This window comes from Salvelinus sp. IW2-2015, linkage group LG6.2 (genome assembly GCF_002910315.2).
Source record: "Salvelinus sp. IW2-2015 linkage group LG6.2, ASM291031v2, whole genome shotgun sequence".
Classification (NCBI taxonomy): domain Eukaryota; kingdom Metazoa; phylum Chordata; class Actinopteri; order Salmoniformes; family Salmonidae; genus Salvelinus; species Salvelinus sp. IW2-2015.
The window spans coordinates 3,899,062-3,919,096 of record NC_036846.1 but is presented as its reverse complement, the minus strand read 5'-3'; the positions used below and the strand labels follow the sequence as shown (position 1 = coordinate 3,919,096).

The 20,035-nt window shown below is 42.0% G+C and overlaps 3 protein-coding genes across 4 annotated transcripts; 2 read left to right on the top strand and 1 right to left on the bottom strand.

Moving 5' to 3' along the window:
* Positions 1–144: 144 nt before the first annotated feature.
* setd7 (SET domain containing 7, histone lysine methyltransferase) lies at positions 145–8,789 on the bottom strand. Of its 2 annotated transcripts, XM_023989951.2 has the most exons (8): positions 8,651–8,789; positions 6,994–7,123; positions 6,667–6,868; positions 6,307–6,496; positions 6,133–6,214; positions 4,511–4,628; positions 2,036–2,193; positions 145–1,460 (listed from the first exon to the last, which is right to left on the bottom strand). In XM_023989951.2, the coding sequence occupies exons 1-8, from the start codon at positions 8,760–8,762 to the stop codon at positions 1,271–1,273; spliced, it is 1,182 nt and encodes a 393-aa protein (XP_023845719.1). In that variant the 5' UTR covers positions 8,763–8,789; the 3' UTR covers positions 145–1,270. The 2 variants fall into 2 exon arrangements, with proteins under 2 accessions (XP_023845719.1, XP_023845722.1); XM_023989954.3 differs by lacking the exons at positions 145–1,460; positions 2,036–2,193 and adding an exon at positions 3,811–3,954 and having other exon boundaries at positions 8,651–8,788.
* A 3,329-nt stretch (positions 8,790–12,118) lies between these two features.
* mgst2 (microsomal glutathione S-transferase 2) lies at positions 12,119–13,200 on the top strand. The gene is made up of 5 exons (XM_023989709.2): positions 12,119–12,285; positions 12,439–12,538; positions 12,628–12,698; positions 12,787–12,868; positions 12,974–13,200. Exons 1-5 carry the CDS (start codon positions 12,225–12,227, stop codon positions 13,098–13,100), a joined length of 441 nt encoding a protein of 146 aa, XP_023845477.1. The 5' UTR covers positions 12,119–12,224; the 3' UTR covers positions 13,101–13,200.
* A 3,308-nt stretch (positions 13,201–16,508) lies between these two features.
* LOC111965712 (short coiled-coil protein B) lies at positions 16,509–19,165 on the top strand. Its single transcript, XM_023989949.2, has 4 exons — positions 16,509–16,638; positions 17,792–17,863; positions 17,958–18,038; positions 18,133–19,165. Exons 2-4 carry the CDS (start codon positions 17,845–17,847, stop codon positions 18,273–18,275), a joined length of 243 nt encoding a protein of 80 aa, XP_023845717.1. The 5' UTR covers positions 16,509–16,638; positions 17,792–17,844; the 3' UTR covers positions 18,276–19,165.
* The last annotated feature ends 870 nt before the right edge of the window (positions 19,166–20,035 follow it).

Here is a 20,035-nt window from a genome sequence, read left to right as displayed (position 1 = left end):
TGTTGCGTTTCATGAGCTAGCACAAATCTGGTTTTGAATACTACTTAACTATTGCCAATAGAGAGTAATCAATACATGAATCATTTACACATACTCTTTGTTAAAACTAGCACGTTAGAATAAAGAAGTCTTTGCAAGTCACAGTGGTGGTTCATGTCTTTATTTGTGTTTAGTCTGGGCTACTTACGAGTTTACCGTTGCTATATCCATCACAGTTTACCTTTTTATCCAAAAGAGAAGCAGTCTCCAAAGTTGAGCTCACTTATTGGTCTGAATCATGTGCAGAGTTGACGATAACACAAACCAAAAGGTGAGAAAAGTGTTGATAAATAAATGTAACTAATGAACTATAGACATCATTGGTTAGTATTTAATGCATGTCAAAAAAAGGTTAGAAGGCCAACCATGTCAACTTACTGTAAGTGGCACAAGAGTCCATTTAGATCCTGATTTATACTATACTCAGGTGATGTTGGGGAAATTATTTGGCTACGCCAATGTCTTGAAACCTATTCAGATTCACACAGGAACAAGATTTAAACAGCCAGTACACACCCTGTCACAGCAGAGTAAAGGGAATAGGGGTCTAACTTCATCACAATTACCAAACTAATATCAAGGACATGCCACACAGTTCATGTCCATAGGTTGTATAAAAGACAGGCTGGGGAGAACAAGACTCACAAAGCAGCAAATACAGCAGTAAACCTTGTACATTACATCTGATTGGTCTCTTGACGTGAATTATAGGTTCCTGTGTTTAAGTGCAAGTGTGGCCGGGTTTGTGCTAATCTCCATAGCACCATAACATCCTCACCCACGTACAGCAGTGTCCCATTCCTATACCGTACAAAGCGACATATCACACCTTCCACCTGTGATGCCAAGCTCTGGAACAATCCTTCAATGTTTGGAAAGAGTCTGTGCCATTTGTCCTCAAGGAGCAGCCGTAGCAAGACTGGGGGCTCAGGCAGAGGGGTTCAGTCTAGAGGAGGGCAGTTATTAATGAGTAGGTGGAGGTTGAAGCAGGGCTTCATTGAGAGCACTGTTAAGGTAGAGGGTGTTTGGGTGTAAGGGTAACATTAGTTCAGGTCGGAAAGTTCCCCCAACTGGGTCAGTACTTTGAATTTATTTAATTTTTTACATTTTGGGACTTATTGCTCCTGTGCAAAGGGCAGGGAGGTGGGTAGCAGTTATACGACTGGAGTAATAGATGCTTAATTGTAGTAGTTGTTTGGGTAGATTGAGTGGAGTAGTAGTGCGTTTTCTTTTACTGCCCGTTGGTAGCCTGTCTTTGCTGGAAGGCCTGCAGTTCCTGTTTGTACCAGTCTGGTGCTTCCGGACCGCTCTTCCCCGATGGCTCGTGGTCGTAACCATAGGCAACAGTCAGCTCCTCAACCCTCTGCACCGCCCGCAGGGTGCGGACACACTTGATGGGTCCAAAACGAGGGTGGACGAATCTGAGAAAACAAATGGACAGACGCGTTTTTAATAATGGAACGTATAATGGAATAGAACATGATAGAATACATTAGGCTCAGACAATATATACCGTTTATACCAACGGTATGATTTTCAATACTGTAAAAAAAAAAAATGTTTTATTTTTTGCGGGTTTGGGGCACCCACGCCTCTGCTTATAATTATAAGTTAAGTATAACTAAGAAATAAATTATATCCAGCACAGGGCTCCAGCTATGAATTTGGTTTGCTACCTTACTAGCTAAGTGGTTAGCTGTAAAGATCAAGCTTCATGGTTACAGCAGACATTCAATCTCAAGATCCCTGTTGCCTAAATTYTTTTGTGCATTTAATTATTATAATTTTTTATCATTAATAGCACACCTTGTGTGCACTTTCGGTGACACCGTATACCCCGGTGTGGTACAGAAATGGTATGAAAATCTGCATACCGTCCAACCCTAGAATACATTACATTTCTATCTTTACTCTTCAGAACATTGTACCCTACTGAACATCATGTTGCTCTCAAGTTGGGTCATATTTGTTCCTGCTATGCTTGGATTATTCTCACGGGTCGTATTTGCAGTTTGGGGTGAAGGAGTGGTTGGCCTTGTGTCCCAGCGAGGCACAGTATCTGTCCATCTGGTGGAAGGGCTGGGGAACGTCGATCACCGTGTCCTCATCCAGGGAGATGGTATTCCCGTTCAGGGACCAATCCCTAGTGTCTACCTGGGAAGCACCGTTGGCAACACCACAAACAACAACAAAAAAAACAACAAGTATTTAATTTGAAAATTAAGTTATGTTTAGCACAGACATCTATATACACAGTATATGGTTTGCCATGTGAATGATTATTGCTCATACCTTGTCATTGTGAAAATTTTACATAACACATCGCCTAGAGCTTAAGCTGGTTTTGCATGAACACACACACACGTAAATAGTTAACCAAATAGCTAGCCAGACAATCTGCATTGACCATATTTGCATGAACTATTTTGACTCATCACATATACTGCTGCTATTGTTTATTTTCTATTCTGTTGCCTAGTCACTTTACCCCTACCTACAGTGGTTCCTCCTTTAAAAGTTGCAGCGTGCTGCGGCGCAGCTTGCATGCTGCCGCAGAATTCTATGGCACGTTATTTAAGTGTGAACCACTGGTACCATTAATGCTAGTTGGTGCTAGTTTGACCACCAGAAGGCATCTTTGAGAAGCATTTGATAGCCTTCAATAATGACTGTACTAGAGAATGCGGACACACGGGAGACAGGCGTTCAATTCCCCGATGGGGAGGAAGGAGTAGGCTGTCCTTGTAAATAAGAATTTGTTCTTAACTGATGCCATATGTTATTTCATAGGTTGTGATGTCTTCACTATTATTCCACAATGTAGAAAATAGTAAAAATAAAGAAAAACCCTGGAATGAGTAGGTGTGTCCAGACGTTTGACTGGTACTTGCTTAATTAATTTGATTAATATTATGATGTTTCTATTCCAAGAAAAACCCTCTAGGATGGAACGGAAAATATGGCGCTGTACAATGTGACGGTCAGGAGTACTTTACTGTGCTATTTAGCTAAAGAATCCGTGTCGTGCGGGTAGGGCACACGCGTTTGAGACCGGGGTTCAATTCCCCGACGGGGAGGAATGAGTAGGCTGTCCTTGTAAATAAGATTTTGTTCTTAACTGACTTGCCTAGTTAAATAAATGTTACACTAAGAGCATAACATTTCTACACCCTAATTTTCTAATTCTTGTCTAACCAACACCCAAACGGAGATTCAGTGAAAATAATTCTCATTGATTGCTTGTCTCAAAGCAGTGCGAAACGGTAGTAAAATTGTTGTAGGCTATTGCTTCTAACATCAATATGCTCTTTAAATAAATAAGACCTACACCACTTTTAACAGCACATTACTCAACACTGAGACTCATGTCGCCTACGGTAGGTCTACAGTATATCGAAAAATGTGACTCTCCGCCAACAATTACATATAGAGGATGAGGATATTTATATAATTCAGTGATATTTATTCCCATAGTAAATCGTTATGGATCCATTACTAAATAACATTTTCGAAATGCCAGAGTATTTTTATCATTATTTTATTAATGAAAGCATAAAGATGCCATTATTAGTTACATTGTTTTAGTTTGAAAGTGCAGACTGGCACTAAGATCAGAACAGCGGGAACGTTTCCCTAGTCAGCGCCATTATTAGTGTAATGCCCCTTAAATATTTTGGAGATTATTTCATTTTCAAATAACGTAAAATGAGCGAGAAAGACCATTCTTGGACATGGGGTGAGACATTGTTACTAATTTGTAAATAAAGCCAGTTTGTTATTTAGAATGATTTATTTCTGTTTTTAGAGGGAGAGAAACCAAAAACCTACAGTCATCTCATGGGTCTCCCAGTCGAGSCCGGCACGGGTATTGAACCAGCGCTCAGGCGCTGTACAACGTCACCGGGCGAGAGTGGCCTAGAGTAAGAGCAAAATAATTCTAATTCTAACAAAATAAAAGAATATAAACCTTAGTGGAACAACAGTTTTAGTAAGTAATACTGAAGTCGTGCACAATTATCAGTTTCTATTTAGGTTTGTGTCACCCATTCATTATAACCATTCATTGTCAGAGATACCGTATGACCCAAAAGCATAATAAGTGCTCTAACTCCCCCTAGCGCTGGTCTGGAGCAATGAAGTGGTGATGCAGAGTACCGTACTAAAACACAAATTACCTAAGTCCCACGGTGTACGCTCGCAACTTTTAAAGGAGGAACCACTGTACATGTACATCTCTATCTCAATTACCTTGTACCCCTGCACATTGACTTGGTACTGGTACCCCATGTATATAGCCAAGTTATCATTACTCATTGTCTATTATTTCCTTGCGTTATTATTTTTCTCTCCTCTACATTGTTGGGAAGGGCCCGTAAGTAAGCATTTCACTGTTGGTCTACACCTGTTGTTTACAAAGCATGTGACAAGTAACATTTGATTTGACACACAAACACAGCTCTCTCCCTCTTACCTCTGAGTGTGTGATGCGTACTCCGTTGTAAAAGGCCATTACAACATTGGCCTCAACATCCATCTTGGCAAACAAGCCTTCTCCTGCTCCTGAGATCAGTGAGTCTGCCACAAATACCCTGTGACACAACAGGGAATGAAGCAGCAAAACTGACTTAGATCAGCTTCTCCCTTTTATGCGATAGCCGAAGGTAAACCCATAAGATATGTCTATGCAAAAACAAATGTATTAAAAATGGAAAACAGAAATATCACATTTACATAAGTATTCAGACCCTTTACTCAGTACTTTGTTGAAGCACCTTTTGCATTTTTTACAGCCTTGAGTCTCCTTGGATATGATGCTACAAGCTTGGCACACCTGTATTTGGGGAGTTTCTCCAATTCTTCTCTGCAGTTCCTCTCAACTCTGTCAGGTTGTATGGGGAGCATCACAGCACAGCTATTTTCAGGTCTCTCCAGAGAAGAATGAGAGAAAGTCCAGGCTCTGGCTGGGCCCCTCAAGGACATTCAGAGACTTGTCTTGAAGCCACTCCTGCATTGTCTTGGCTTTTTGCTTAAGATCYTTATCCTGTTGGAAGGTGAACCGTCGGCCCAGTCTGAGGTCCTGAGCAGGTTTTCATCAAGGATCTCTGTACTTTTCTCTGTTCATCTTTCCCTCGAGCCTGACTAGTCTCCCAGTCCCTGGCATTGAAAAACATCCCCACAGCATGATGCTGTCACCGCTACGCTTCACCGTAGGGATGGTGCCAGGTTTCCCCCAGGATTTCAATTTTGGTTTCATCAGACCAGAGAATCTTGTTTCTCATGGTCTGAGAGTCCTTTAGGTGCCTTTTGGCAAACTCCAAGCGGGCTGTCATGTTCCTTTTACTGTGGAGTGGCTTCTGTCTGGCCACTCTACCATAAAGGCCTGATTGGTAGAGTGCTGCAGAGATGGTTGTCCTTCTAGAAGGTTCTCCCATCTCCAAAGAGGAACTCTGGAGCTCTGTAAGAGTGACCTTCGGGTTCTTGGTCACCTCCCTGACCAAGGCTCTTCTKCCCCGATTGCGCAGTTTGGCCAGGCGGCCAGCTCTAGGAAYAGTCTTCGTGGCTCCAAACTTCTTTCATTTAAGAATGATGAGGCCAATGTGTTCTTGGGGACCTTCAATGCTGCAGACATATTTTGCTTCCCTTCCCCAGATCTGTGCCTCGACACGATCCGGTCTCGGAGCTTTATGGACAATTCCTTCGACCGCATGGCTTGGTTTTTGAGCTGACATGCACTGTCAACTGTGGGAGCTTATATAGACAGGTGTGTGCCTTTCCAAATCATATCCAATTAATTGAATTTACCACAGGTGGACTCCAAGTTGTAGAAACATCAAGGATGATCAATGGAAACAGGATGCACCTGAGCTCAATTTCAAATCTCATAGCAAAGGGTCTGAATACCTATGTAAATAAGGTATGTTTTATTTATATAGATTTGCAAAAATGTCAACCTGTTTTCACTTTGTCATAGTGGGGTATTGTGTAGATTGAGGACTTTTTAATTTATTTATTACATTTTAGATAAAGCTCTAACGCAACAAAATGTGGAAAAGGTCAAGGGGTCGAAATACTTTCTGAATGCACTGTACCTACCTTTTGCTTTCATAGGGGTCTGGAAGAAGAGTGTGGGTAGCGATACAGGTGGAAGTGGATTTATCATAGGAGTACACAGGGCCTAAGAAAGAACAGGAAATGCTGAAATTTTAGAAACCATATAGCATTATATTTGATTACCAGTTTACTTGTGCTGTGTGTCATGTCACTTACTGTCAGATGAAACGTCAAAGTGTGGTCTGTCGGTCTCCATGGAAACCAGGGCGGCGTGTCGAGCCTCAATCAGCTCCCCTTCTACGAAGCTCCCGTAGAGAGCCGTTTGGCCATCAGGGTAAACATACGCAACCGCTTTACCGGTCATCTCGCCATCCTCGTTCACCTGCCCAAATACACTGCCACGGTCCTGGACACACACACAGACAGCAATTAGTTGAGTGTTCAATCAATTCATTCTTCATTATTGAATATGGAAAAGCAACCAACTTTAGTGGTAAGTTCTCCTCCCTATGACATCTCAATGTAACTTGTGTAGTGTAACATAACAACAAGTTACAGGTGAGTATGATGACTCACAGGGTAGTAGATCCAACACTCCCCACAGCGGCTGTTTTCTTTGTACTGGCCTTCAAACATCAGCCGGCCCTCAGAGTCAAACTCCTGTGCAGGGCCGTTGAGGTCCCCATCCATATAGGTCCCACGGAGGACCCCTCCATCCTCGTACGAGTATACCCCCTGACCCTGTAACGCATCGTCCACATAGAACCCCTCCAAGGTGCTGTTGAGGGGAGGAAGGGAGAGGGTAGGGTTAATTAAGGCAAGGCAACGTAGCTTGATAAGAGCCTGACCGAGCAAGTGAGATCAGTCACACTTGAATGGACTGTGTATGCTTTTCTGTCATACCTGCCATCGAAAAAGAAGAACTTGCCCTTCCCATTCTTTTCTCCATGTGTAAAATGTCCTTCAAAGCGATCACTGGAGGAGAAGGTGACTGTACAGAACCCGTGAGGCTGGTCATCCTCATCCAGAGGGCCTGGAGACGCACACACATCAGGATTGTACAGAGGCACAAGACAGTTTACACTGGAGTTCAACAGCCTCCATTGCTTCAAATCGTCTCGGAAAAAGAACCACACATTTAGGAGTCTGCATTATTGCCAATCTGGTCCCAGTTTTTCAAAAGTTATCAGTTAGGATTAAATGCATCGAATTAATAGAATGGACGACTCATCGACTTGAAATGGAGACACCTGTTCTATTCCTATGCATTTAATCCTATCCAATAGGCGAAAATGATCAGATAGCTTTTGAAAAGCTGAGTCCATATGATAAATGCACCCTTCGCTGTGCTTGCTGTCCTGATCCAGATCAAAGTCTGATAATAGTCGGGCAACCTGACCACTTGTGTGCCATGGCAGCACCACTTCAGGGTTGGTAATACTATACCTTGCTTCTCTTGGTTTCCAAAGCAACATTTCTTTCATCAACCAAAGGCACAATCCTAGTCATATAATATGACTAGGTTTGTGCCTCTGGCTGGTGAACGAAATGTTGATTTGTAAAACAAGAGAAATGCTGGTTTCAATGGCATATGAGTAATAATTCCCTCAACGTTACAATGGTCAGATTTTGGCTAGGCTACCATAAAGCAAGGTAAGACATGCCTTATTAATTTGGTAAAACGTCCAGGTTTCAAACAATTACATAGTGCGTGCAGTAAATAATGTGTGGGTTGCGAACTGCACTGGCCTTTCTCTGCTCTTGTGATCATTTTAACTGAATGAGTAGCCTATGCCCCCCGAACCCTTTTTATGCGAACTATCAGGACCACATCAACTGATATAAATTACTATTTGGGCCATGGAGTGGGAGGTTTAAGACTAGTTGGTTCTGAGGGTGTTGCAGCCGAAACTAATGGTTGTCTGCTGTATTTAATTATTTTAGTTTAAACTCAACCCTAAACAAAATGTAAGTAACCAGGTGCCAGCAGCTACATATGGAATTGTCAACATGTACAAGAACTCGCACGCACGCGGTCGTCTGATCCTATGCATATCGAATTACCCCTGATATTCCCTAAAAACAATGTTACTGCGTCAGCATTTGTTGGCTGTGAATAACAAAAATCTGTTCTAAAAGTAACAATTGTGTGATGTAAAATAAAGTAGGCCTACGGTTAGTAAAGTGTCACGCATTTAGCACAGCACCTAATATGACACACTTTATGTCAAGTCTACAATTTTGGCACACGTATCGACGTAGCCTACGTGTCCAGAGCGCACGCAAATCGTTTACAATACAATGTAATAATTTTTCTAACTGCATTTTAACTCAAGAGTGTCAAAGCACATCAGCCCATTTTTGTGTCGCTACTGCTGCCTCGCTCGCCCGAAGAGTGGGCTTCCATCGGAAATAAAGTCCCGGGCGCGACGGGCCCACAACCCCTGTCAAAAACCATAATATCAATTTGTTCACGGTATTTTATGCGGAGAGTTTACCGGAAAATATGTAACAAATACACAAAAACCGACGCATATGCGTTTGTCAGCCTTTTCCGTACCTTCAACGACTTCTTCCATATCATCATCGCTGTCCATAGTGGCCATTGCCGTGGATGACACGCGCAGAGAATTGACGTGTTGCGGTCGGTTTTGTAATATTCTGCACTTCATCTACCACTACACTGCTTCCCTCAGCTCTTTTCTTCTTCTTCTTTAAAGTGTTATGGCAGAATACACCTATAGGTGTATTGCCGCCACCTACTGTACCGGGTATTGAAAGAAAACAAAAATAATACACTGCTCAAAAAAATTAAGGGAACACTTAAACAACACAATGTAACTCCAAGTCAATCACACTTCTGTGAAATCAAACTGTCCACTTAGGAAGCAACACTGATCGACAATACATTTCACATGCTGTTGTGCAAATGGAATAGACAAAAGGTGGAAATTATAGGCAATTAGCAAGACACCCCCAATAAAGGAGTGGTTCTGCAGGTGGTGACCACAGACCACTTCTCAGTTCCTATGCTTCCTGGCTGATGTTTTGGTCACTTTTGAAGTCTACAACATTTGGAGTCTACAACCCACACAAGTGGCTTTTGGAGTCTACAACCCACACAACCCACACAAGTGGCTCAGGTAGTGCAGCTCATCCAGGATGGCACATCAATGCGAGCTGTGGCAAGAAGGTTTGCTGTGTCTGTCAGCGTAGTGTCCAGAGCATGGAGGCGCTACTAGGAGACAGGCCAGTACATCAGGAGACGTGGAGGAGGCCGTAGGAGGGCAACAACCCAGCAGCAGGACCGCTACCTCCGCCTTTGTGCAAGGAGGAGCACTGCCAGAGCCCTGCAAAATGACCTCCAGCTGGCCACTTTCAGTTTTGCGCGAATGCTGCCATCAATCCACAGTTTCTGGTTGGGAAAGGTTTTAATAGTCACCGTGGGTACAACATCACCGATGCACTTGCTAATAAACTCGCTCACCGAATCAGTGTATAAATCATTGTTGRTGTCTGAGGCTATCCGGAACATATCCCAGTCCAAGTGATCGAAGCAATCTTGAAGCGTGGAATCAGATTGGTCGGACCAGCGTTGAACAGACCTGAGCACGGGCGTTTCCTGTTTCAGTTTCTGTCTATAGGCTGGAAGCAACAAAATGGAGTCGTGGTCAGATTTGCCGAAAGGAGGGCGAGGGAGGGCTTTGTATGCGTCGCGGAAGTTAGAGTAGCAATGATTGATCCAGAATGCTTCCAGCCCGGGTCACGCATTCGATATGCTGATAAAATTTAGGGAGCCTTGTTTTCAGATTAGCTTTGTTAAAATCCCCAGCTACAATAAATTCAGCCTCAGGATATCTGGTTTCCAGTTTACATAGAGTCCAATGAAGTTCTTTCAGGGCCGTCGAGGTGTCTGCTTGGGGGGTTTACACGGCTGTGATTATAATCGAAGAGAATTCTCTTGGTAGATAATGCGGTCGACATTTGATTGTAAGGAATTCTAGGTCAGATGACCAAAAGGACTTGAGTTCCTGTATGTTGTTATGATCACACCACAACTCGTTAATCATAAGGCATACACCCCAGCCCTTCTTACCAGAGAGATTTGTTTCTGTCAGCGCGATGCGTGAAGAAACCGGGTGGCTGTACCGACTCTGATAACATATCCCGAGTGAGCCATGTTTCCGTGAAACAGAGAGTGAAACAGAGAATGTTACAATCTCTGATGTCTCTTTGGAAGGCAACCCTTGCTCGAATTTCGTCTACCTTGTTGTCAAGAGACTGGACATTAGCGAGTAGTATACTCGGGAGCAGTGAGCGATGTGCKCGTCTACAGAGCCTGACCAGAAGACCACTCCATTTGCCCCTTCTGCGGCGCCGTTGTTTTGGGTCGCCTACTGTGATCCGATCCATTGTCCTGGGTGGTGGWCCAAACAGAGGATCCGCTTTGGGAAAGTCATATTCCTGGTCGTAATGTTGGTAAGTTGCCGTTGCTCTTATATCCAATAGTTCTTCCCGGCTGTATGTAATAAGACTTAAGATTTCCTGGGGTAACAGTGTAAGAAATAATACATTAAAAAAACTAAATACTGCATAGTTTCCTAAGAARGAGAAGCGAGGCGACCATTTGTCMGCGCCATTCTTCTAGCGCCACCCCAGAGATAACACCCTTTATAGGCGCCCTGCTTCGAAGATCCACACACTACACATTCCAATCTGACATCTTCTTGAGGCGCAAAACACGCTCGTTCTGTTCCATAGAAACACACAAAAAAAGCCCATGTCTCGTTATTCTCATCGACGCCACCTCATCCAACGCATCCACAATTTGAATAGAGACTTCAAACGGATCTCCAAGGTAACACAATTGATCCAAAACCGTTATTCCAACCAATAAAGACTCAGAACTAGATTTGGATTTAGTACCACTTTACCTCTTTCTTTTTGCATTCGCCCCTGTAATCAAATTCTTCTCACTCTCATCTCCACTCGYCACGTCATCCAATTCAAACAGAACATCCACTTACGCCGTTTCCATGCCCAAAAACCAGCTCTCTTTTCATCAGCTAAGAGCTAATTTATGCTTTATCCGAAAATGTGGTCGGAGGTGCCATATGGATGGTGTTATGCAATTGTGGAGCCTCCTGATGCACAGAGGCCAAATTGAGCTCTGTACCGCACCGCCGTGCGCCTCAAATGTTGTAACAATGCGGAGGTCTGCTTTATAGTGCGGCATTGACATGATTGGTTGATGGTAGGTGGGGGCGGGAGGTCCTGTATAAACACAAACTCACTTCCTTGACAACTTCCATCACACAGCTCTGCACTACTCTGCAAAGCGCAAGAAGTATGAATGCCCTGACTTCTGCAGGGCTGTATCACTGCAAATTCTGCACGGCAATGCAGATGTCAGATTTAAGATGCTCTGACATCACCGATATTGAGCTGCATAGTGCCTGTCGATCACTATACAACCAAAGCATGCGGTGGGGTCACTGGGCAAAGATCTAAAGGACATCAAATCACAGTGGTCATCATGTCATCATGTCACCTCCAACATTATCCAAGTTCTTCTGACAATATAGCCTACTACACTGAATGACTATAGCATTGCATACTGTATATAATACTGAATATTATACACAATGTACAGAACCAGTGAGAGTGTGCAAAGCTGTCATCAAGGCAAAGGGTGGCTACTTTGAAGAATCTCAAATATAACATTTTGATTTGTTTAACACTTTTTGGGTTACTACATGGTTTCATGTGTTATTTCATAGTTTTGATGTCTTCACTATTATTCTGCAATGTAGAAAATAGTAAAACTAAAGAAAAACCCTTGAATGAGTAGGTGTGTCCAAACATTTGACTGGTACTGTATATAGGTCTACTATATTTTTATTTTTTCTATCAGAAGTAGACTTCCACCTGTTTTCACCCAGCTTCCTAAAACAACCTCTCCTCAATATTATGGGTGGGTTATAGAAATGTAGCTCTGGGGCATTCATAATACAAGAACATACTTGTTGACAATGGGTGTGACTTGACTTCCCCTAAGGAAGTTACGCAAACCAACCTGGAGTTATAACAGTGGGCAAACCGTATCTCTCTTTGGCTAAAACTATACTAAAATCATGACTACAGAAATACCCGTTCTGCTGGCTGCCGTGTCTCTGTTTTCTGCCCTTCAAATGGGTAAGCAAACTAAACTTTCAGGCCTTCCATTGTAATATGGTTGACTATACAGATATCTATGACCCTGCTTATGGGAACAGAACCATGAAGGCCTACATTGTGTAAATAMAATTTTGAGTTTGTAAGATTGAAGTGTTGTTGGGGCATCTTCAGGGTACCTGGCGAGACGGGTGGGGCTGGCGAGAATGACACACAAGGTCATACCGCCCACTGTCACTGGACCACCGGAGTTTGAGAGAACATTCCGGGCACAGTAAGATTTCTAAACTTCATTGATTTTAGATTAAATGTTGTGTCTGCATAACTCAATGCTGATGTGTGTGTGTCCTATTGCATCCCTAGTCAGAACAATGTTGAGTTGTACCCAGTCTTCCTAGTGGTGCTGTGGACTTCTGGACTGCTCTTCAGTGAAGGTAATTCTGCATGTCTGAGAATGTTTTAGAGCATTCCTTACATTTTACATAAAATACCCTTACATACTGTACATTTGTGTCTTCCTAGTGCTTGCTGTTCTTGGAGGTGTTGTGTATATGGTGGCTCGACACATGTATTTCAATGGATACGTCATGTCCACTAAAAAAAGGTAGGATTGCTTGAAAAAGTGAACATGGCTTAATCTGTAATCATACCTTCCCCTGTTAATGAATATGTGAACTGGACTCTAATGCAGCTTTCTTTTTATTTCTAGGTTGCCTGGGTTTTACCTGACTTTGGGTGCCTTATTCTGCTTGTCTGTGCTGAGCACCATTGGTATTCTTCATGGCATTCTCCTTGAATACTTTTACAAAATAGTTTCTATGATGGTAACAAATTAGCAATGAATATTAACAAATGGATGGGGAAAATGCCATGGTAGTGACATTTCTGTTTTGTGCTATACAATTGTGAAACTACTAAATAAAATATAAAAAAATGTTTAAGTGTTTGACCATGCTTTTTCCAGTCTGTGTCAAACTCTAGTCAAAGCAAAGCAATAGCAAATATTGTAACGCTTCGAACACACCGACAGAGTCATTTTGYTACACCAGAATTACATTAATTTCCAATGAAACGCTGCGTTTGCCTTGCAGCATTGCATTGCAGAGGCAGTTTTAGTGCATTCGGTGTGGTGCATACATTGGATTTAATTCAATTCAATTTCAATTKAATTTGCTTTATTGGCATGACGTAACAATGTACATATTGCCAAAGCTTATTTTGGATATTTACAATATAAAAATMAGAATCAAAATTGTCAACGAGACAAACAGTAACAACAATGATCAAGTGTCAAAATAACCATACATTCAACAATAACAATAAGCATACAGTAGAGTACATGTGCAGGTTGATTGGTCTGTCAGACACTGTCCCTAAACTTATGGCAGGCAGCAATGTAGTGCACTGCCAACCCACAACTCTCTGCGTCCTCCCCCAACAGGACGGGTAGCCTACTCTCATCAGAGAGGTCTTTGAAACTTTGAATAAGGGTTTCAAATTTGGGGAAATTACACTAATTGTTTTATATTTTGACATTTTGTCAGGAAATGCAGCTCCGTCTCAGGTTCTGCAGTGGTTGCACAGCCTTTCCTCTACAGGGAGCCAGGTTTTCCTGTGTCTACCTTTCTCAATGGCAAGGCTGTGCTCACTGAGCCTGTACTTTGTCAAGGTTTTTCTAAGGTTTTGATCAGTAACCATGGTCAAATATTTAGCCACAGTGTACTGTCAATTTAGGGCCAGATAGCACTGCATTTTGCTTTGTGTTTGTGCTTGTGTTTCCCAATAAGCAATAGAGTTTTGTTTTGACTGTGTTGTAATTTGGTTTATCCGGATTGATTGGATGTTCTGGTCCTGAGGCCCCAGGACCAGGACCAGCTGGATGAGGGGACTCTTTTCTTTGCTCGGCTCTTGGCATTGCAGGGCTTGGTAGTGATATGAGAGGGGGGTCACTGTATTTTAGATGTTTCCAAAACTTAATTGCTCTTTGAGTTATTATTAGTGGATATTGGCCTAATTCTTCCCTGCATGCATTGTTTGTAGTTTTCCTCTGGACATGTAGGATAATCTTACAGAACTCTGCATGCAGGGTTAATGGGGTGTTTGTCCCATTTGATGAAATCTTGTTTTGCAAGTGGACCCCACACCTCGCTGCCATAAAGTGCAATTGGTTCAATGACATATTCAATTAGTTTTAGCCAAATTTTAATAGGCATTTCAATTTGAATTTGCTTTTTAATGGCGTAGAATGCCCTGCGTGATTTCTCTCTCAGTTCATTCACTGCCTCATTAAGGTGTCCAGTTGAGCTTATTTTTAAACCTAAGTAATTGTAGTGTGTGCAGTACTATATATTTTGTACCAATTGAGAACTTTGGTCTAATTCCCTGAGATCTGGGTCTTCTCTGGAAAATCATTATTTGAGTCTTTTTGGAGTTTACTGCCATGGCCCAGGTCTGGCAGTACTGCTCTTGCAGGTCCAGGCTCTGCTGTAGGCCATGTGCTGTGGGTAACAGCAGGCATAGGTCATCTGCGAAGAGTAGGCATTTAACTTCTGAATTGTGGAGACTAACACCTGGGGCTGAGGATTTTCTAGAATAGTGGCCAATTTGTTGATGTAAATATTGAAGAGTGCAGGGCTCAGATTGCAACCCTGACGAAGGCCCCGRCCCTGGTTAAAGAATTCTGTTATTTTCTTGCCAATTTTAATGCTGCACGTATTGCCAGTATACATTGATTTAATTATGTCATACGTTTTACCCCCTACACCACTTTCAATAACTTTGTAGAACAGTCCTGTATGCCAAATAGAATCAAATGCTTTTTGGAAGTCGATAAAGCAAGCGTATATTTTGGTATTATTTTGGTGGACATGTTTATCTATCAGGGTGTGTAGGGTGTAAATATGATCAGTTGTGAGATGTTTTGGTATAAATCCAATTTGGCTTTTACTCAAGACATTGTGCTTATTAAGGAAGTTTAGAACTCTTACATTTATAATACTACAGAAAATATTCCCCAGGTTACTGTTCACACAAATGCCTCTAATTGTTAGGGTCAAATTTGTCTCCGTTTTTAAAGATTGGGGTTATGAGTCCTTGATTCCAGATGTCAGGGAAATAACCTACACTCAGGATCTAATTAAACAGTTTTAATATAGCCAATTGAAATGTTGCACTAGTGAGTTTGAGCATCTCATTTAGGATGCCATCAGGTCCGCATGCTTTTTTAAATTTGAGAGCCTGAAGTTTCTTATAGAGCTCCTGGTCAGTAATTGGGGAGTCCAATGGATTGTGATTGTCCTTTATAGCTTTTTCTAATCCATTCAACTTCATGAATTTGGTGTTGTTCTGCATTTGTGTCAATTTGAACGGTGTTGAAGAGTGTTTTTAAAATGGGTTGTCCATATGTCACCATTTTGTATCGCTAATTCCTCGTTTAGATTATTATTTTCTTTCTCCAATTTTGCCAGAATTTGTTTGTGTTTATGGACTCCTCAATTATAGTGTCAGCTGCTTGCTGTTGAACTCTGCTTTTTTGGTTCTGAGTGTACGTTTATAGAGTTTTAAAGTCTCACAGTAATGAAGGCGTAATTCACCATTATTTGGGTCTCTGTGCTTTTGGTTGGATAGTGTTCTAAGTTTTTTCCTAATAATTTTACAATCTGCATCAAACCAGTTGTCATTGCGCAAAGGAACACATCTTTTTCTGTCAGTACAAGTTCTTTTTTCAGTTTTAACCAAATGTGATATTTACCAATTTTGAGGGGATCAATTAGATTTTGTTGTTCGGATTTGTACCAAATGATCAATCCTCCAGAGTCTCTGCCTCTATTGACAGAGCTGTGTTTCTGTGATGGCACAATTACCTCTCTGTAGCCTATGGGACAGTGAGTGACAATGTCAGCCTTACACCATGTCTCCTGCAGAATGATGACGTCAACATCTTTAAGATTTTAGTTTAACTCAGTGCTAAACTCTTCAGTCCAAAGGTTGATGAGTTTAGGCCCTGAATATTCCACATGCTAACGAAGTATGCTCAAACTGTATGCGTAGACCGCTTGACAGAATGGTAGCAGAAGGTGAATGTTGAACTTTTGTTGCATACACATCCAGATTATGCTGCATACTATTGTGCGCAAAAACACTGTCGGTGTGTTCGAAGCGTAACTTTGTAACAACAAAATGCAAATGCATTAGTAGCTACTGTAGCTCAATTATGCTCTGGTTTTAATAATCAGTCTTACGTCATCCCCCAGCGGACACACGTGGCACGTCATCACACGAATGAGGCGCTAGACACATTGAACAGGATTGTTGTATTTTTCTTGTAATTTTCCATTTCAGCACAACATTCAATAATTTTCTTGGTCTTTGAGGGTAAGTAAGTTACATGTTTTCTGTCAATGTCGACTTGTGCTGTTTTAATGGTTTTGTAGAAAGTATTGTTCTGGGTAGCAAATAAGAGAGGTCTGTCATGGTTTGTTATTGTTTCGCCAGCTGGCCCCTGTCGGCGTAGCTAGCAAGATTAGCTAACCGGCTAGCTAGCCTGCTAACGTGGCTAACTTTGGTGCMTAGCCTGGACGCCGGTAGAGGAACATGATTTATAACATTACCAGTAGCATAACACATTTGGGTGGACAAGTGTTTCTAAATGAGCTTTTTGTGATTGCGGGCAGACGAAAACCATTCTTTAGCTAACGCTAGCTAGCTACTATACTTGCTAAGTTAACGTTATCGCTCTGTTCAAAGCTAGGGTTAGGGTAATAATAGGGTAACGTTAGTCTTGTAGGCAGCAAGTGTATATTATGTAAAGAAATTAAAGGGGACATCTGCAGTTCAAACAACAACAAATCGAATCCCCGCCACTGTTTTGGCAAACAGTTGAGGGATGGGGCTGGAGAAATATAACCACTCTCATATTCAGAGACGGAGGAAGGACTGACCATCCATGATATCCTTGGCACAGTTGGTAGAGCATGGCTCTTGCAACACCGGGGTTGAGGGTTTGATTCTCATGGGGACCAGTACGAAACAAGTATCAATGTATGCACTCACTCTGGATAAGAGCATCTGCTAAATTACTAAAATGTAAATTTAATGCAAGGACTGACCGTCCAATAATTAAAGGGTATAGCTATATCATTACATTTTAAAATCCAAAAATTGATGGGGCAATCTTGGGATTGCTACTTTAAAGCAGCTGAAGGGAAATGTTGAAATGTTGCCTACAACTAACTTAATCACAAGTGGAAGTGTACCAGTTGGCTGGCAAACTGAACGGAGCAGTGGGGGAACAGTGCCATCAAATGTAGGCCTACCAGTAGAGACCGTTGCATTGATTGTATTGAATCATTTACAGCAAGTCAATCAACCCTAAAACTGTTATTAATCAATCCACACATGCAGGCGCCATGTTGTCACAAACCTCTACTTTTCTGAACTACATAATAGAGTTGAAGAGGTCAGTCATGGGGTCATTGACTCTTGCCTTGCGTCCCATTCTTTCACATTTTTTGTTGTCCACTTCCAGTGTCCTTGTAAGTCGCAGCCCTGCATTCCAAAAAGGAAGACGAGTACTTCGCCATGAGCTCCGATGGGGACGGTAAGAGACAAACACTTCTGGGAAATGTGCAATGCCAACAGCATGTGATTCCTGTGGACGTGTTTGCAAATAAATTCACTGTGTGTGTTTGTAGGTGACATGGAGAATCAGGCTGAGCTGGAAGAAAAGACGAGGCTTATAAACCAGGTGTTGGAGCTTCAGCACACTCTAGAAGGTGAGACAGCTGGATGTGTGCAGACAGACAGGCGAAAGCAGCAGTAAATTGTTAGTTATTGCAGTTCCTTGAAAATCATTGTTGTCATTGTCAGACCTGTCGTCGCGTGTGGACGCAGTGAAGGAGGAGAACCTGAAGTTGAAGTCTGAGAACCAGGTTCTGGGTCAGTATATCGAGAACCTCATGTCTGCCTCCAGCGTGTTCCAGACCACTGACACCAAGAGCAAACGAAAGTAAGCGACCAGCCAGGAACCCCCCGCCCCTTAACCAACCCACCTCGCCTGGCCCCCTCTACCTTCAACCAAATCCCTCATAACCCATATACCACTCCATAACTGCCCCCGAACTACAGCTGGTAGAGTTTATGCCTTTGTCATCATGACAACCCTAGACCCTTCCCTTACTTCACCACCTGTAAGATTTTTTTWGTGAAGCTCAATTTTCCATTTTTACGTTGGGTTATTTTTTCCCTTTTGTATTTGTTACAGTATTGCTGTCATTGTTGCACAGTTGTTGTATCCGACATTATGTTAATTTGTGGTGTATGCATTTATTATCTGTTACTACACATAACCTCACCTGGAGGAAGAGACAAGGGAACTGTGTCATTTCAGATTGCCTTGTAGTTTGGGTTGCAAAATTCTGTTAACTTTCCCCAAATTCTCAGGTTTTCCATTAATTCCGGTTGGAGTATTCCCAGATTTCCTGCTTAATCTTTTTCTGGAAAACCAGGGAATTTGGGGAAAGTTACTGAAATGTTGCAACTCTAAGGCTAAATCACTTAATTTAGATTGTCATGTTTTAATATTGTTAGTCATCAATATTATTAGACTATGGTTTTAGATCTAGGCTCAATTGCAATGATGATTACTTCTCTCCAATGCCAAAGTTTTCCTCAAACAATTTGTTAAAGCAGAGCTCAGCCCTTGTATTGTCATTTAATTAATCATTTGTGGCTTGCTAATATGCATCACTGGTGGATAAAGTTAATTCATTGCATTTGTGATCGAGGAAGTCACCCTAAACCTGCTGTGTATGCACTGCGTCGCCGGTGTGTACATTTGACCGTTATGTTGCTTTTTTCAAATACATTTGTTTTAATAAAACAGTTTTATTTACCTTTTTGATTGAGTGTCTGTGTTGGTGTTCCTCTCCCCTGGTGTAGTCTCTTCATAGTCCTCTCTCACTAAACTATATCTCCATCTTCCACCCTTCCACAGGGGCTCTAAGGGTGCCCGGAAGGACAAATGAGGCACAGACACCTTTTGAGTTTTGACATTCTGCATCTCATTGTGAGGTCATGCTGTAAATGTATCTGTTGAAATTGAAAGGTATTGTATGTCAGCAGCTAACAAGACTCAYTATCTCACAACAATCTGGAACATGTTCTTATAGTTAACATATTTCAAATTCTGGCACACTGCTGGGGCCTGTTGTAGCCTGATATTCAGTTGACAAACAAATCCCTAGATTGAAGGTCATTCCCTTTTTAAAGTCAATCCATTGAATTGGATAAGCGGGATTTCTCTGGGAGAWTCTCAATATGGGAAAAGTCTGTCCTCTCCTCGAATCATCAGTCCTCCGTGAGCTGGAAACTGATTAGTGGTCGCCGTATGTAGGAGTGTCTTCGTTATAAGGCGAAAAGAGGAGTTTGCCCTTCTCCTTGYTTGCCTCCTCCAGCCGATGATACACGGATGTATTCTCCCACCGYCTAACGAGGAAGTGTTTTCAAATCCGGAGGAGAGGATTACCAATTAAGAATCTCCCCATATATTCTCCATAGAAGTGATTGTTGAGTTGACCCAGCTGCTATACTTGTGCCCCCTGCTGGGGAACATTAGCTGTGACCTGACTGAGCAAATGCTACTCATSAACTTGGTCACATCTGTGAATATAAGTAAGTACTGTAATGTCAGACAATGTTCTTGTTTGTAGAGAGTAGAGTTAACCTGTGTTTCCTATCTACTGTAAGGGTTGGGAAAAAAATAGAATTTGCC

Coding starts and splice junctions, on each gene's coding strand:
- setd7 (XM_023989951.2), bottom strand. CDS start 8,762: ATGAAGTGCAGAATATTACAAAACCGACCGCAACACGTCAATTCTCTG. Junction 6,869..6,993: donor TTCTTCTTTTTCGATGGCAG/GTATGACAGAAA, acceptor TCCCCTCAACAG/CACCTTGGAGGGGTTCTATG. Junction 1,461..2,035: donor CCAAACTGCAAATACGACCC/GTGAGAATAATC, acceptor TTGTTTTCTCAG/ATTCGTCCACCCTCGTTTTG.
- LOC111965712 (XM_023989949.2), top strand. Junction 18,039..18,132: donor GCTTCAGCACACTCTAGAAG/GTGAGACAGCTG, acceptor TGTCATTGTCAG/ACCTGTCGTCGCGTGTGGAC.
- mgst2 (XM_023989709.2), top strand. CDS start 12,225: ATGACTACAGAAATACCCGTTCTGCTGGCTGCCGTGTCTCTGTTTTCT. Junction 12,286..12,438: donor GTTTTCTGCCCTTCAAATGG/GTAAGCAAACTA, acceptor GGGCATCTTCAG/GGTACCTGGCGAGACGGGTG. Junction 12,699..12,786: donor TGGACTGCTCTTCAGTGAAG/GTAATTCTGCAT, acceptor GTGTCTTCCTAG/TGCTTGCTGTTCTTGGAGGT.